Here is a 15814-nt window from a genome sequence, read left to right as displayed (position 1 = left end):
TGCAGTGGGATTCAAACCTGGTTCCTCCAGGTCTCAGCCCACTGTAATATTAGGCTATTCCTAAACTCCACTAGAGCCTTTTCTAAAATAATGTATCACCAGAACTGAACACATCCCAACATGGATGTCTCAGTTCCAATATCTATGCTCTATGTAAAATGGAGCTCCACATGTCTGCACATATATGAATCCAAAAAAGAATAGGACAGTTCTTATATAGCAGGATAACTCATCAAACACATGATCAAATCCCAGCCAATAAATCTATCAAAAAAATAACAAGTGTTGATTGTGTTTTCTTTAAATTTTTTAGGGATCCTCAGAACACTGGAATATTTAAGCACATATATATATTTTTTTTTTTTTCAAATTTCAAAAATAGCCTTTTCCTCATAGGTCCTAATTTTATACCAAACTTTTCTTTTAAAATTTCAAACTTTCCAAACTTTCAAACATCAATTATGGACACGAGTCTCTTCAAATGTTTCATCACAATATCTCTTCAAATGTCTAATCATAGTACTTAACTTATAACGTGCTGCTCAGCTGGGTGTTGAAATTGGACATGCTGACACAAAGTAATCGCTGACGATGCTTGGACTGCTATTCTGATGAAGGATGCGAAACCTGGTCATGTTGGCAGGAGGTCTGATTTCAACAGCCAGTTCAACAGCATGTTATAAGTTAAGTACTATGATAAGACATTATGATGAAACATTTGAAGAGACTCTGTCCATACTGGAAGATGGAAAGTTTGAAAGTTTTAACGAAAAGTTTGGTATAAAATTGGGACCTATGAGGAAAAGGCTATATTCGCATTTGAAAAAAATATATCTATGCTTAAATATGACAGTTGTTCTGAGGATCCCTAAAACACAAGCGACATTTGTTATTTTTTTATAGATTTATTGGCTAGGATTTGATCATGTACACATACATGAAGGCAGATTTTAGAAAGAATGTAGACATCAGAACTGAGACGTCCAGGTCAGGATGTGTCAAATTCTGGGAATATTTTAGAAAATGATCAGCTTATGTAGAGCTTTTTCTAAAATACATGCAGAAATGAACATGTTAGCTACTTGTGTTGGAAGCATCCTTTTTGCAATTGTCAACATCTCAAATATCAATGGATGCAATGTGACAACATTAGCACATACACATGTATGTTGTTATTTCAAGGTATCCAAAAAGAGGTAAGGATATGCCAACAGGAAACACAATGTAACATAAATAGCAGACCAACAATAATAAAAAGAGAAGTGGTTTATTACAACGGTTACCCGGCGTGGCCACGTTTTTACCCACAGGGTGAATCAGAGGTAAAAACTATCAATAAAAACATACAGTAATAAATTATAATAAACATCAAAGAAATAATAAATAATTTAAAAAACAAATATCAATCATATTAAAAGACATACAGATTGGCTAGCAAAATACTTACATATAGAGGATAAGCACTGTCTTCTATATGTAAGCAGTTTACTCACCAGTTTGTATGTCTTTTAATATCATTGGTATTTGGGGTATTTTTAATTATTTTTTTAAATTGATGTTCATTATAATTTATTACTGTATGTTTTTATTTATAGTTTTTATCCCTGACACAGACTGTGGGTGAAAAGTGGCCACATCGGTTAACCATTTTAATAAACAATTTCTCTTTTTATTATTGCTGATCTGCTTTTTATACTATATTGTGTTATTTCAGAACATATGTGTAAGAGCCAATATTTAGATGTCTACGTTTGCTATTTTAGAAATCTACATGTTTATGTTCTCCCATTTAATTACACAGCCTGCAATCATTTGTCACTATCATTTTATGTGTTTATCTGTGTATGTGGGGGGGGGGGGGGGGAACACACTGGTAAATTAAGTGGGTGACTTCCCCTAATCCCTCTTGTACAGGGCACTCTACAACAAGCATCTTTATAAAACCTAAACATCCCTGGGAGCAGGTGTAAATCCTGACGAAGATCTTGGGGCTCATATATAGGCATTCCCCCTATGAAATGGGAAATACATATATATCTTTGGTCTCACCCTAGTCTTGCCCAAAACACACCCAGATCATGCCACCTTGCCATATGCACATATTTTCAACTTACATGTGCAAATCCTGGCTTTCTAAAATTGGCTTTTATATGTTTGTTTGACATAGACATGTGCTTGCTGGGATTTGCACAAGTAAATCACAACTGCAGGATGGCTGTGATACTTTGCATCATTAAAAATATAATAAAAAGGAATTATTTTCTTAAGGGTTTATAGATTTCTTGTCATTTCTGAAGAAACATACCAGATTCTGGTGTTCTCTGGAAAACAGATGTGGACCACTGCCCTTCTCTTTGTCCTTTTGAAATTCTGACAGAAAATTCATACATAGTGTCTGGTATCAGATCATCCACTAATGCTCGGCGGTTGGTTGTATCTTTGTAGTCCCACCTGGCTGCTTCCCCTTTTTCTCTGTAACGTACTGTGTAGAGCCTGGGAATTGATAATACAAGTTCCATGGGCAAAAGTCAAAAGCTAAGCACAAACCTTATACAGTTTCACTTTCCTAATCAAGTCTTCTGATTTGATTTATTAATTTTTTATGTTGCTTCCCACTCTCAAGCATCAGAGCAGTAATACGTTAAAAATATAGGACATAAACATTGTGCTTTCATGGGTCAGTATTCAAGAGAGATCCACTACATGGAAAAATCATCTATGAATTTTCAGCAATTCCTATAGGCTGCCCAGTGCTATCCGGATAGTGCCAGGGCACACCGAGGTCATCCCACCTAACTTTATGCCTACTCAACCTGTTTGTTGTCTGAAATTGAACTGATTATCTAAATGGATAGTGGACTGTCATAAAGCAGCAGCAATCACCACTCTCCATGTATATTAAGTACCTCATGCTGAATATATGTGAATAATTTAAACGTCACGACCTGCATCTAAAAAAATGCTGAACGTGAAATTTAGGCGCACCCATTTCAGCCACCTAAAACCAGGCCTAAATACCTATACCTAAGTTAGGCGCAAATCGGGTGTATTCTATAATAGTGTGCATAGATTTTAGAAATGCCCATGACCTGCCCATTCCACACCCATGGCCACACTCCATTTTTGACTGTGTGCATTAGAATGTATGCACACTGCATTATAGAATACACCCTGTTTACTAAGCCGCATTGTAGGCGCGCTAACTTTTTAGCATGCGCTAAACATTAGCGCATGCTAATGATAGAGACACTCATTATATTCCTATGGATGTCTCTAGCATTAGCTAAAAAGTTTGCTAAAAATTTTGTGCACCTACAGTGCGGCTTAGTATTCAGGGCCCCTAGAAAATTGTGTGCGTAAATTCTAATTAAAGCCAATTAGTGCTGCTAATAGGTTGTCACGTACCAATTATTGGCACTGATTGGCTTGTTAATCAATTAAGTTGTGCGCGCAATTTGGCCATGTGGCCAAATTAGCATGCACAACTTAAGGTGCCATATACATAATTTGGGAATAAATCTTTAGACCATAGAGGTTATGAATCAGTGCGCTGTTATGGAATACTGTCCTGACTTAAGAAAAGAGGTTTTGAGGTCGAAAGCTAGTCGATAAGGGCTGGATTCAGTAAATGGCACCCAAATATAGGTGCCGAAAAAAATCCGGAATGAGTGCTCTATATAGAACAGTATTAGGGATGAGCATTTACACCAACTGAAACCAGGTGTAAATCCTGGCACGCATGTTTGGCGCACATGCACGGTATTCTGTAATACTGCAAGCAATTTTACAGAACGCTACTGACCTGCCCATGCCCCTCTCATGGGAATGCTCCCCTTGAGGTTGCATGCAGATACACTTAGTTGCTATCTTATAACTGGGCATATAAGTGTATTTCTGTGCCAATCTGATGTTTCAGCCCTATTTTGGCATTTTGCATCCATTAAAACGTGTTTCCGCACCAAAAGTGTTGAATTAGCACCTAACTTTAGGCAGCATTTATAGAATTCCCCAGTTAGTTTATTAAATTAGTCTAAAAAAATGATCTCACCTTATTTTCCATTATTTGTTAATTTGTAATACAGTGATTGGAACATGTCAATTTTAGAAATTTACATCTGTTATCTTTATATTTTGCAAAGCTGGGGGGGGGGGGGGGGGAGGAGATATGTTTATTTATTTATTTATTACATTTGTATCCCACATTTTCCCACCTATTTGCAGGCTCAATGTGTTACTGTTTCTCTTTCCTTGGTTGTTGCATTTTCCCCTTAATTCTATAAAAGTGGCCAAAAATTGTGCGTGCAAATTTAATTTACATACCCAACTAATTCACACTAATTGACTTTTTAACAAGCCATTATTGGCACTAATATGGTGTATGCCCTCATGATTCTGAAATGCTATAAAGCAGGCTGGAATCATCCGAGACGTTGGACTAAATTTCAATGCATTTTGGAGCCCTTTCTGCTAGCCATGTCACATCGGATTTGCAGCTGGCTTTTGAAATGTTAAGTTAATGTTTTCACTCATTCTATTGTTTGCTTCTCAGGTCTGCATAAGAAACCACCAGATCTGGGAAATTAGATTTGATGGCTGTGAACTAAAGACTGGGTGGGGGGGGGGGGGGGGATATCGCTAGAAAACAAAAAAATGTTACTTGATATTAGTTATGTGGCTATTGTTGTTGCTTGGCAGATTCAATAAAGATATATATATTTTTAAACTGAGTGGTTAGTATTGCTTTGTGAGTCTTGTTTTACAAATTATGTATGTTAGTTTGTAATCTGCCCAGAACTTTGGACAGTGCAGAATAAAAATGTTTTGAAATAAATATATAAATAAAATAGTAACTGCCTGCTGGTACTACAGGTGAACTTAACACCTCCTCTTGAAGAAGCATTAAGTGTGTCTGCTCCATCAGCTGTAAGAATTAGCACATGATAAAATTAACACATGATAAAACACTAATATGCAGTCCATACCTATTCCTCACCCATAACCTTCCCAGCTTCCACCCCATAACACAGCACGCGGATGGCATGCGAACTAATACATGTTGTCATGCCTACACAGTAATAATTAGCACACTCATGCACTAACAATATGCACTAATTTGTGCACTAAAAAGGGAATTCCATATATGGTAACTAAAGCTGGGTGCACAAATTTGGCAGTGATGAACAAGCCAATCGGCACCAATAATTGAACGATAACAAGCAATTATCGGCACTAATTGGCAGTAATTAGAATTTACGTGCGCAACATTTTAAGCATATTCTGTAAAGCGTCGTATGTAAATTCTAAAACGTGAATCTCAAAAGGGGGCATGGCCATGGGAAGGGTATGGGCAGGCCGTGGGTGTTCCCAAAAATTACGCGCAGTGTTACAAAATATGCCCAATCCGTGCCTAAGTTAGGTGTGGGCATCCACACCAGGTTTTAGTTGGTGTAAATGGACACGCCTAGATTTTAGTCGTTTGGATGGGTGTACGTGTATTCTATAAACCATGCCTAACTCTAGGCATGGGTTTTTTCGGCACCATATATAGAATTCACCCCTAACTATTTAGTGCACTCTACTAAATGGACCCCTAAGAACCTCATATACTCAAAGTATTTTTGTATTCATAACATTGCAGCAAAACAGTTTTCCTTCAAACTTCCTGTAACAAGTGCATGCTCTAGAACATACCAGAGGACCTATTTGTATTTCTGATTTTCCCCAGAAGCAAAACAGAAGAACCTATTTTGAAAATAAAGCCCATCTGAACAAAATGAACAGAACCCACTAAATTCATGTTAAAAATTTTGTCATTTTTCAGGGCACATCTTTAAGTGTGCATGCCTCAACAGCAAACTATGGGTCCATCAAGTTTAGTGCGAAACTTAGCGAGTTCAACTGTACTGATATATCTGTTTGTACAGTACTGATTAGCAAAATGATCATATATCAAAAAGCATAATAAATATAGGTACCTATCTGATTCAATCTTCTTTGTTTTTTCAAATTGTGGATCCATCCAGGAAACAAGTACAGACTGGGAAGATATAATTCGAACACTTACATCTTTTGGGTTAAGGAAATCATCCTCCACTGGAATAACAGGTACCACTACAAATAGACAAGGACAAATTCAGAGAACTGACACAGAGTGAAACTGTTCTTAAGCTAGCAAACACTGGGGATGGGGAAAATATTGTCAAATGAAACCTTCCAAATATGCAAATAATAATCCAAAAGGCAGAGACTTAGCTTTATTTATTGCACATGCTTCATATACCACACATTGCGCAAAAAGCTCTACTGTACAGTTTACAATTTAAAAAAAATGAATGAAAAAAAATTACATTATTGACAAAGAGAGAGAATAGGTGATAAGAGTAGGGGAAATAGGACAAGCCTAAAATTGGGAGAGGGAGATAAGGACAGGAGGAAGTAGGGAGTGGGAGAAGAATAGAGCGAGGGAGAAGGAGAAATGCAGGAGCCAGGCCTTTTGGAGCTGAGAGTATATGAGTTCCTACTGGATGGCAAGGAGTAAATAACTCTAGAGTACTGTGCCTAGATAAGAAAATAGCAAGTATTGGGACAGGTCCAGATACAGTTGGGTTAGGGAAGGGAGGGAAAGAAGTGCTTGTTAAAAGCAGCACAATGGCCATGGTGGAAAATAGAGCAATAGTAGGTCAGTTATGCAGTTTTGGGCTCCAGGCAAGAGTCCTTTGTAAACTTGATAGACTGTTTTATTTAATGTTGATCCTACCATATACTGGTAGCCAGTTTTTAGACTTGGGAGGGGGGCGGGGCTGACAGGGTCATACCAGAGAGCATTAAAAAGCAATTTTACTGTCAACTGGATGAGCTGAAGATGTTTCACTGTGGCTAGTGGGTCCATTATATTACAATAATCCAAATTCATGTTCTGAATTCTGTTAATTTCAAAGAGGCCCTTTTACTAAACAGCGGAAAATTCACCAAGGGCTTACTACGTCGCAATCCAGAACTACCACCAGCCCAACGCATGCCATTTCCAGCACTAGGGAAAACAGGTCCCTATATTTTACTACAGCAGTTACCCGGTGCTGCCCAGTTACTGCCAGCTTAGCGCAGGAGCCCTTACCGCCACCTCAATGGGTGGTAATAAGTGTTCCCCCCTGCATGGCCACGCAGTAAGTGCAATCTTACCGAAACGGCCGTTTCTTTTTTTGGCCTTTTTACCCACTGCGGTAAAAAGGGCCTCAGCACACAGCAAAAGCAGCCGCCACTTCCTTTTACCGCAGCTTAGTATAAGGGCCCCAAAGTTTGTCTATTGAACGTCAGCTCCCCCACCATATTGAAAGATGATATTGCTCCTATTCTGGTGAAGCTTGTGAATGTATCACTTGAATGAAGTTATGTTCCATCACTGTTAAAAACTGCAATTTTTCACCTTGTTCTTAAAAAAGATGATGGTGATAAAACTGATCCTATAAATTTCTGACTACTTTCCTCTACCATTTCTTTCCAGGGTACTGGCAAAGGCAGTGTTGTATCAATTACTAAACTTTCTGGCTTCTCATCATATATTAGCAGTGCACTTTTTCTAGTGAAAAAGGTGCTGGTACTCAAATGCTAGGCCACCCTTCAGGGGTGGGGGTAATCACTGAGGGACCCTCCCCACAATAGCCAGGCCCCCTGCAACCAGTCACAGAACCTATGACAAGGCAGAATTGGTGTGTAGAGCCTGAGCTCTTTCATTAAAACTTGAGGTCCATGGGTCAATTTTAGCAGACAATGGAAAAGGTGCCGGTACTCAGTACCCCCATGTACCCCTCAAAAAAAGCCCTGTATATTAGACTCCCATTATCATGGATTTAGAAAGTTTCACGGCATGGAAATGTCAATAAACTTGACTGTCGACATTATAAGGCTATGTTTGATAAGGGTGAGAAATATATTTTGGTTATGCTAGATATTACTGCTGCCTTTTATACAATGAATCATGATATCTTGCTCAGTAGACTGACTGGGATTGGAGGAGGAGTAATTAAATGGTTTTGAGCTTATCTGACTGGCCAAGCCTAAAAACAGTTTTAGAAGAATGTTATTCCTTAACTATGAGGGTTCCACATGGTTCAAAACTTTTCACATCTGTGCTCTATTAAAAGAGCTCAATGTAGCATACAGATTGTATATGGATGACTTTTGTTTTCTCTTTTAAGAACAGCATTGATATTGCATTCAAGGAAGTACAAATAGCTTGCTAAAGATTCAGAACTGGATGATGCATAGCTGGCTGGCAATTAATCTGGCAAAAACAGTATAGTACAACATGTCTACCAGTATTGCCTGTCACTCTTGATGTTGCTCAAGCCTCCATCCAGCTGAGGTCTCAAATTAAAAGTCTTGGAGTGGGGGGCTATAAATATTTTAAACAAATAAATAAATAACTTTAGATTCTCTCCTGTCACTGTTTTTCAAACATCTGGGAGCTGATATTCAGCCTGCTGCACTGTACGTTGTTTTTTAGCCACTGGTGACATTGTTCCCAGCTATTCAGAGTGGATGAGTAGCCTAGTGGTTAAAGCACTGGTCTTGATATCCAGAGGTGGCTACTTCAAATCCCATTGCTGCCTCAGGTACAAACTTAGATTATGAGCTTGCCAGGCAGTGCCGTAGCGAGGGCTAACGGCACCCGGGGCGGGTTGCCGCTGCGCACCCCCTCCCGGGTGCAGCACCGCGCGACCCCCCCCCCCCCCCCGGACCGCATTGTTACCTGCGGGAGGGCCGATCCACCCCGAGTGCACGTCACTCGGAGCTGCATCGGCCCCGCTGGCTCCCCGCTCTCTCTGCCCCGGAACAGGAAGTAACCTGTTCCGGGGCAGAGAGAGCAGGGAACCAGCGGGGCCAGCACCCCCTGAGCGCGTGCACCAAGGCGGACCGCCCCTCCCGCCCCCCCCCCCTTCCTACGCCACTGTTGCCAGGGTCAGCAAAATACCCACTGTACCTGAATAGAGCTCACCTTAAGCTTCTACTGAAAAAGGAGTGAGCAAAAATCCAAATAAATATTCACTGCCAGGCCACATCCAGACACCAGCATTGAATATCCTGGTTTATGCAAACAGCTATCTCATATGCAGTTAAGTGTGATATTGAAGATAAGACTGACTTTTATGCAGTCAGATTTGACTGCTAAACTTACGCAGTTAAGTGCTGATTATTGTTCCACCCCTGGACTGCCTGCAAAATAGCCGGCTTTGAATTTAGCAGTCAATAGTGACATTCAGTGGCACTAACCAGTTTAAGTGCCACTGAATATCAGCAGAGAGTTCTACACAAGTAATTTAATTGGCTGTTTCTGGCCAGTTAAATCACTTTGGATATCGACCCCTGATTTCTACTTCCTATTTCTGGCTCTGTCTATGCAGGTCATTAAAAATGATTCTTGCAACTGCTGATTTTAGGGCCTTGGTATTAATACATTTGGATTATTGTTCTTAGGCCTCTCCTCATCTATGATTGAGGCGTTACAATTAATTCAGAACTCTGCTGCTCGTTTGCTACCTGGAGCATCTCAACTGAGCATATTAGTCCATTTTTTTCTTCCTTGCATTGGTTACCAATATGCTGGCATAATGAATTTTTAATTATCATGAGGTCCTTTTATCAAGCTGCAGTAAAAAGGGCCCTATGCTAGCGGCAGGGGGCCTTTTTGCCATGCGCTGCGGCCCTTTCTACTGCAGCGGGTAAAAAGGCCAGGCGATAAGATTTCACTTACCATGGGGCCATGCCGGGGGAGGGGGGAGGAGCACTTAACGCCACCTACTGAGGTGGCATTAAAGGCTCATGCGCTAACCCAGCGATAACCTGGTAGCGCTGCCCAATTACTGCCAGGATAGCACCATGCTGGAAAATAGCTATTTTCCCGTGGCAAATGGTGAGTGCCGGGACTGGAACTACCGCTGGTACATGCGTTGGGCCTGTAGTAGTTCCAGATTAGCGTGTGTGCTTATCGCCACTCTGTAAAAGGGCCCCTATGTATGATATTCACAACATTTTCTAGCAAACACGAAGCACCCTTTTATATGACAGCATCTATGAAATTTTATTTGCCTAGCAGGACTCTATGTTCTGCCCACTGCTACTTGATATTGATTGGCAGAGACACGGAAAAGTCTTTTACCTTAGTTGGGTCTTTTGAATAGAACAAATTGCCAGAAGAAATCAGAATGCTGAAAGACTACAGAGCCTTTAGTAAACAGCAGAAGAGGCTATTTTTTAATCAAGCATTTGGCGACTGATGAACAATTTGAATACTGTATTGAATCATTCAAATACTTTATGTTATGTCATGTCTTACAAGTCTTAGGGGGGAAGTTATCAAGCTGTGTTAGGGCAGTAATCCGCATTATTTGCCCCTTAATTGCAAATAGAGGGCTCAAATGCTGGGTGTGGTGCCCTAACACAGTGTTAAGTCACCTCATATTACATAGTAATGAGATGCAAATGTATGCAAAGCAGCTCATTACCATGTAAATCCTATACTATGGCTTGTGGTGTGTAATGGGGGCACACTGCAGACCATAGCCTGTAAAATAACCCCAGTTAAAGGCTGGAGTTATTTTACCGCCTGATACTTCTGGGCCATCTTATAAAGGCGCCAGCTACATAGTACAATTCCCACACGCCTTCTCCTCCACGAAAAGCCCCTAGTTGCAGACCCCCACATTAACCTCCCCAAGATTAACCTGCAACCATTCTCCCCCATCTGAAGGACCCCGCCCCAAGATGTGACACCCCCTTCACAGTGAAGCTCCACCCCCCCCCAAGACAAGAATGCCCTCCCCACCATTCTGAAGGCTCTCTTCCTCCCCACCTCTTACCTTTAAAAATCCCTAGAGTCTAATGGGTGGGCAGGAGCAATCCCAATTGCTCCTACTCTCAACAATGTCAAGATCTAAAATGGCATCAACAACCCATAATGGTAGTCTCAAAGTACTACTACTAGTGGTCATCTTACCATGTAAAGGCTTCTTTGCCAGTAAATATAAGAAAGACAAGAGGTGTGCTAAGAGCACAATTATAAGGTAATCAGATATTTATACAGAGCTATTCAGTTAAACATACCCAGATTAAGTAAGGGCAGATAAATGGCTCCTCTATTAATTTTAATCATCTATATTCAGAAGTGCCAACTTCTCTCTTTTTAAACATCCGGCTAAACCAATTTGGTTAACTAAAACCAGATTTGACACCACCGAATATTGACTTTAATATTCTTAGCCAATAACTTATCAAATCTTAGATAATTTGCTTTATTTATTTACAATGGTTTATACCAAATATCATCAGATCCCAACCGGAAAACAAAATAACACACATAATCGACAGATACAAAGCCACAGTACATCACAGATCACATTAAACAAAATAAAATATCAAACTGAATTTAAACAGTTAGTTCATGAAACTCTTTTACATCGGGCACACAATGAAGGAACTGAGGGAACAGATACCATTTTAGGACCTGTGATCCCAAGAATGTCCAATTGCGAGTGTAATCTCTTTTTCCATATCTCAGAGAAGGTACATTCAACAGACCTTTCTCTTCAGAACACAAAAAACGAAGAGGATGGTAAGTATATAGTGGAGTTATCAATGGCAAAGGGTAACACAATGTCCTTTTTTATTCCACTAACAGTAAGCAGCCCCGGGTAGTTCCAATACAAACAACAATATAATGCTCACAGTCGAAAAGACAGACAATTTGATATCAGATTTACATAGAAATAAAGAAAATGATGGCAGATAAGGACTGCACTGACCATCTAACAGGCCCACTCTTGATGCCACACTGCAGAGCCTACTTGATCTCTGGGTTTACCCTCACTTCCTTGCATCCAAGGATCCTCTGTGCTTATCCCATGCTGTCTTGAATCCTGTTACTGTTCTGGCCTCCACCAACTCCACTGAGGGACTAGTCCATGTATCCGCCACCCCTTTCTGTGAAGAAATATTTTCTAATTACTCCCAGTTCTATCTCCTTTGAGCCTCAGATCATTATCTCTCTTGTTCTAGAATTTCATCTTTATTGTACTATTTATAAATTCAAGGTACTTTTAAAGTCTTAATTATTTCCTTTTACTGGACTAACTTAATATACTTTTGAGACTAGCTTTCAGGAGCCAAAACCCCCTTCCTCAAGTCAGGACAGAATCCTTGTATTTAGTCAAAAGTACTCATGGTTAATTCAGAATCCTGGATTGAGGAAGGAAGTTTTAGCTTGTATTTTCTTTTTGTTGTTGCTGCTTTGTTTTTATTAACCTTATTTCTACACTTTCAATTGAACTAACATGACAGCCATGCTACTTTATCATTTTCAGAATTCCTTCACTAGTGGGAAGTAGTATATGAAAGCATGCATGATTTTTCTACATAATTTATATATTATATCCCCTAGGGAAAAAAAACAGGAGCACAGCTATACTTTTTCTACTTTGAAAGGGGGAATGGCCTGAAACACAATTCTGCCACTACCAAACAGCAGGGGGTGCTCTGTTCTAGTCCCTCCTTTCCATACAATCTACACAGAAGATGAAGGGAAAGGGTGAACATGAAGCTGAGCAAAGCTGACCCCTAATCCAGCCCTCTTCTCCAGTGGTCTATCCCCTAGCTCCACAGTTTCATTTCCTTTTTGTCTGTAAATTAAGGGCCCCTTTTACAAAGCTGAAGACAAGGGGCCCTGCAGTAACATTGGCGTGTAAAATAACAATAGCACCTTATAGCAAAGAACTTAAGCATAAAAAAAAATCACTAATCCTTTCCCTACCTTCCCCAACAACAAAGTGTGAGGAATGTTATATCCTAATACATTCATCAGTTAAATAATAACATATAATTAGAGAAGGATTATTTGGTAATTTGGAAAAAGATTAAGGGATATTTGTTTTCCAAGGTATTTAATACTGGGAATGAAAGAAGTGTTAAGTTGCTGAGACTGGTAGGGTGATTAGGGTTTGGGTTGGGTTGGGAACTGAGTATTATTAATTGTTTGTATTTGATTGTTAGTTTTTGTTCTGTACCTTGCTCCAAACTTTGAGGTAATTCTATAAAGAGGGTGCTAGCATTTCAGCACCAAGAGCACACATAAAAGTTCAGAAATACCAGCAAATATGCACTTAAGTGCCAATATTCCACCTATGCACTATTCTGTAAAATAGCATCTAAACGTGATGGCAATAGTTCGAAGGTAGGTGTACACATGGGTAAAATCTGTGCAGAGAACGGGTAGGGTGCACTGCTACATGGATAAATTATAGAATACTGGAATTTACCCCCTTATTTTTTTTAGCAATCTAGGCCAGTACTTCTCAACCTTTTTTGTTATTTCAGGGCACACTTTCAAGCTTGTTTGATCCTCATAGCACACCAAAAAAATTTCACAAATTTGTCATATTTGCTAGTCATTGGCCTCTGACCACTTGACTGTGAAATACTAGATAATGTGCATAATTAGACAGGTACAGATTTAGAAGCAGTATATGGGGACCAAGACAAGATCTAAAAGATAGAACATCAATACACCTACTGGGAAAACTGAACAAGCCTGATTACTATAGATTCCTAATGACACTTAGTTCTAACAGAATACCTGGCTTGGTCACACATGCAGAACACAAATAGACCCTCTCCAAATACAGGAAAAATGACAACAAACTTAAAGTACAAATATGTAGACAAAAAATAACTAGAACCCCAAGACGTCATTCTCTGCATGCAGTGTAACACCAGAAAAACAGAAAGAGATGCAAAACATAAACATTGCAAATGTCACTTCCCAAAACTGATATATTCCAAACCTAAATGGAAAATAAAATTATTTTTTCTACTTTTGTTGTCTGGTGATTTCATATTTCTAAACATATTTGTCCCAGTCTCTGGTCTTTTTCCATCTCCTCTTAGTTCACTGTCCAAGGCTCCCTGTCCATTTGCCATTTCATTTATTTCCTCCTTTCTTCTTCACTTCCTCCCCTATAGTTATCTCCAACATTGATCTTTCATGCTTAGCTTTTTTGCTGCCTTTCAATACACTCAGACTATCTCTCCATGTCACCACTGAATTTTCAAACTGCTTCTTTTTCACACTCTATCTATAGCTTCCCAACTGTTCCCCACCCATGTCCAGCATCTCCCCCTCTCTTTCCTTCCCCTCCATTCATGTCAGGCAAATCTACTCTTCCCCTATCTGGCATCTCTCTTCTCTTCCCCCATGTTTAGCAACTTCCCCAATCTCCTCCTTGATCTTCCTCTTGCACAGCATCTCTCAAGATCTCCCTTCCACCTCCCCCATGTCCAGCATATCCCTGATCTCCCCTTTCTACCTCCCCCATGTCTTCCATATTCCTTTATCTTTCATTTCACTTCATCCAAGTCCATCATCTCCCCCATCCCTTTTTCACATCCTCTGATCTCTTATTCCCAACTGTTCCCCACCCATGTCCAGCATCTCCCCCTCTCTTCCCTTCCCCTCCCCTCCATCCATGTCAGGCAAATCTACTCTTCCCCTATCTGGCATCTCTCTTCTCTTCCCCCATGTCCAGCAACTTCCCCAATGTCCTCCTCTATCTTGCTCTTGCACAGCATCTCTCAAGGTCTCCCTTCCACCTCCCCCATGTCCAGCATGTCCCGGATCTCCCCTTCTACCTCCCCCATGTCTTCCACATTCCTTTATCTTCCATTTCACTTCATCCAGGTCCATCATCTCCGCCATCACCCTTTTCACTTCCCCTGATCTCTTACTCCCCTATGTCCAATATCTCCCACAATCTTCCCTTCTAGCCCCCACTCTTGCCCAGCATCCTCCTCCTCCTTCTGTATCAACTCCCTTTTTGTGCTGCCACCATCTTCATGTCTGATCACAGTAGAAATGGAAAATGACATTGCAGGACCTCAAAGCCTAAGTGTGAGCTCAGTGTATTCTGGTCTCACCCCTACAAAGCACCTTCTTAAATTGGAAGGTGCGTGACTGACAGGCACTGAGTAGGTGCACAGGCTCCAAGGCTCCACACTGCTATTTTCTTTCTGCCACACCTGTGTCCTGTTCGGAGGGAGAAGAGGAGAGGGAGGTGGAAGGAGGGGGTTCTTCAGTGCAAGTCAAGCAGCACACTGGTAAGGTCTTGGTGGCATACCAATGTACCACAGCACACCAGCTGAAAAGCAATGATCCAGGCGCAAGCATTTACATCAGCTCAATGGCTGGTGTAAGCAGTAATGCTTCAAATAAAACATATATATTATGTATGGGCATTGGCACTGCTATACCACTATTCTACAAAGGAAAGTAAATGCGTACTTCTCTTTCTAGAACAGGCTCCAAATAGGTGCCCCTTTATAGAATTGCCCCCACTTTGTACTGAAGTGAGTATTCAAATGTAATAGACAAGTAAATAAAAATCAACCACAACAGAAACTCTAAAACCAGAAGAGGCTTCCAAATTTCATCAATATTGCAATCGCTTTCTTGTAATGGTTAAGTTAGATAACCTTAAGCATAATGGCTGTATTCCATAATAATTATAGCCAAGCATCTTGAGGAGATAGAGCAGGTCCATTCCAGGGGCCATTCTTGCAGCTATCAACATGTGGATGTGACAAATACTACTACCACTAATAATAATAATATATCTCATCTTTCCAAACAATGTTCAAGTCAATGTACAGATTTATCATTATTCAGGTACAATAATAATTAAATTTATAAATTGAAAAGGAATGTACCTCTCTGAAGTCCCCAGCAATGCCACTACAATATTTCAAAAATTCATTCCCATCTCACGAGTAA

General features: G+C 40.2%; 1 protein-coding gene across 1 annotated transcript in view; it reads right to left on the bottom strand.

Annotated features, from left to right (window-relative positions):
- The window catches only part of FNDC1 (fibronectin type III domain containing 1), a 312818-nt gene that overhangs the window by 164174 nt on the left and 132830 nt on the right, over window positions 1–15814 (bottom strand). Inside the window, 2 exon segments of the mRNA XM_030198432.1 lie at window positions 2306–2493; window positions 5976–6111. Coding sequence (XP_030054292.1) covers window positions 2306–2493; window positions 5976–6111 — 324 coding nt within the window.

The sequence above is a fragment of the Microcaecilia unicolor genome, chromosome 3 (assembly GCF_901765095.1).
Source record: "Microcaecilia unicolor chromosome 3, aMicUni1.1, whole genome shotgun sequence".
Classification (NCBI taxonomy): Eukaryota; Metazoa; Chordata; class Amphibia; order Gymnophiona; family Siphonopidae; genus Microcaecilia; species Microcaecilia unicolor.
Note: the sequence above shows the minus strand (reverse complement) of the source record. Positions and strands in the feature narration are given on the sequence as shown.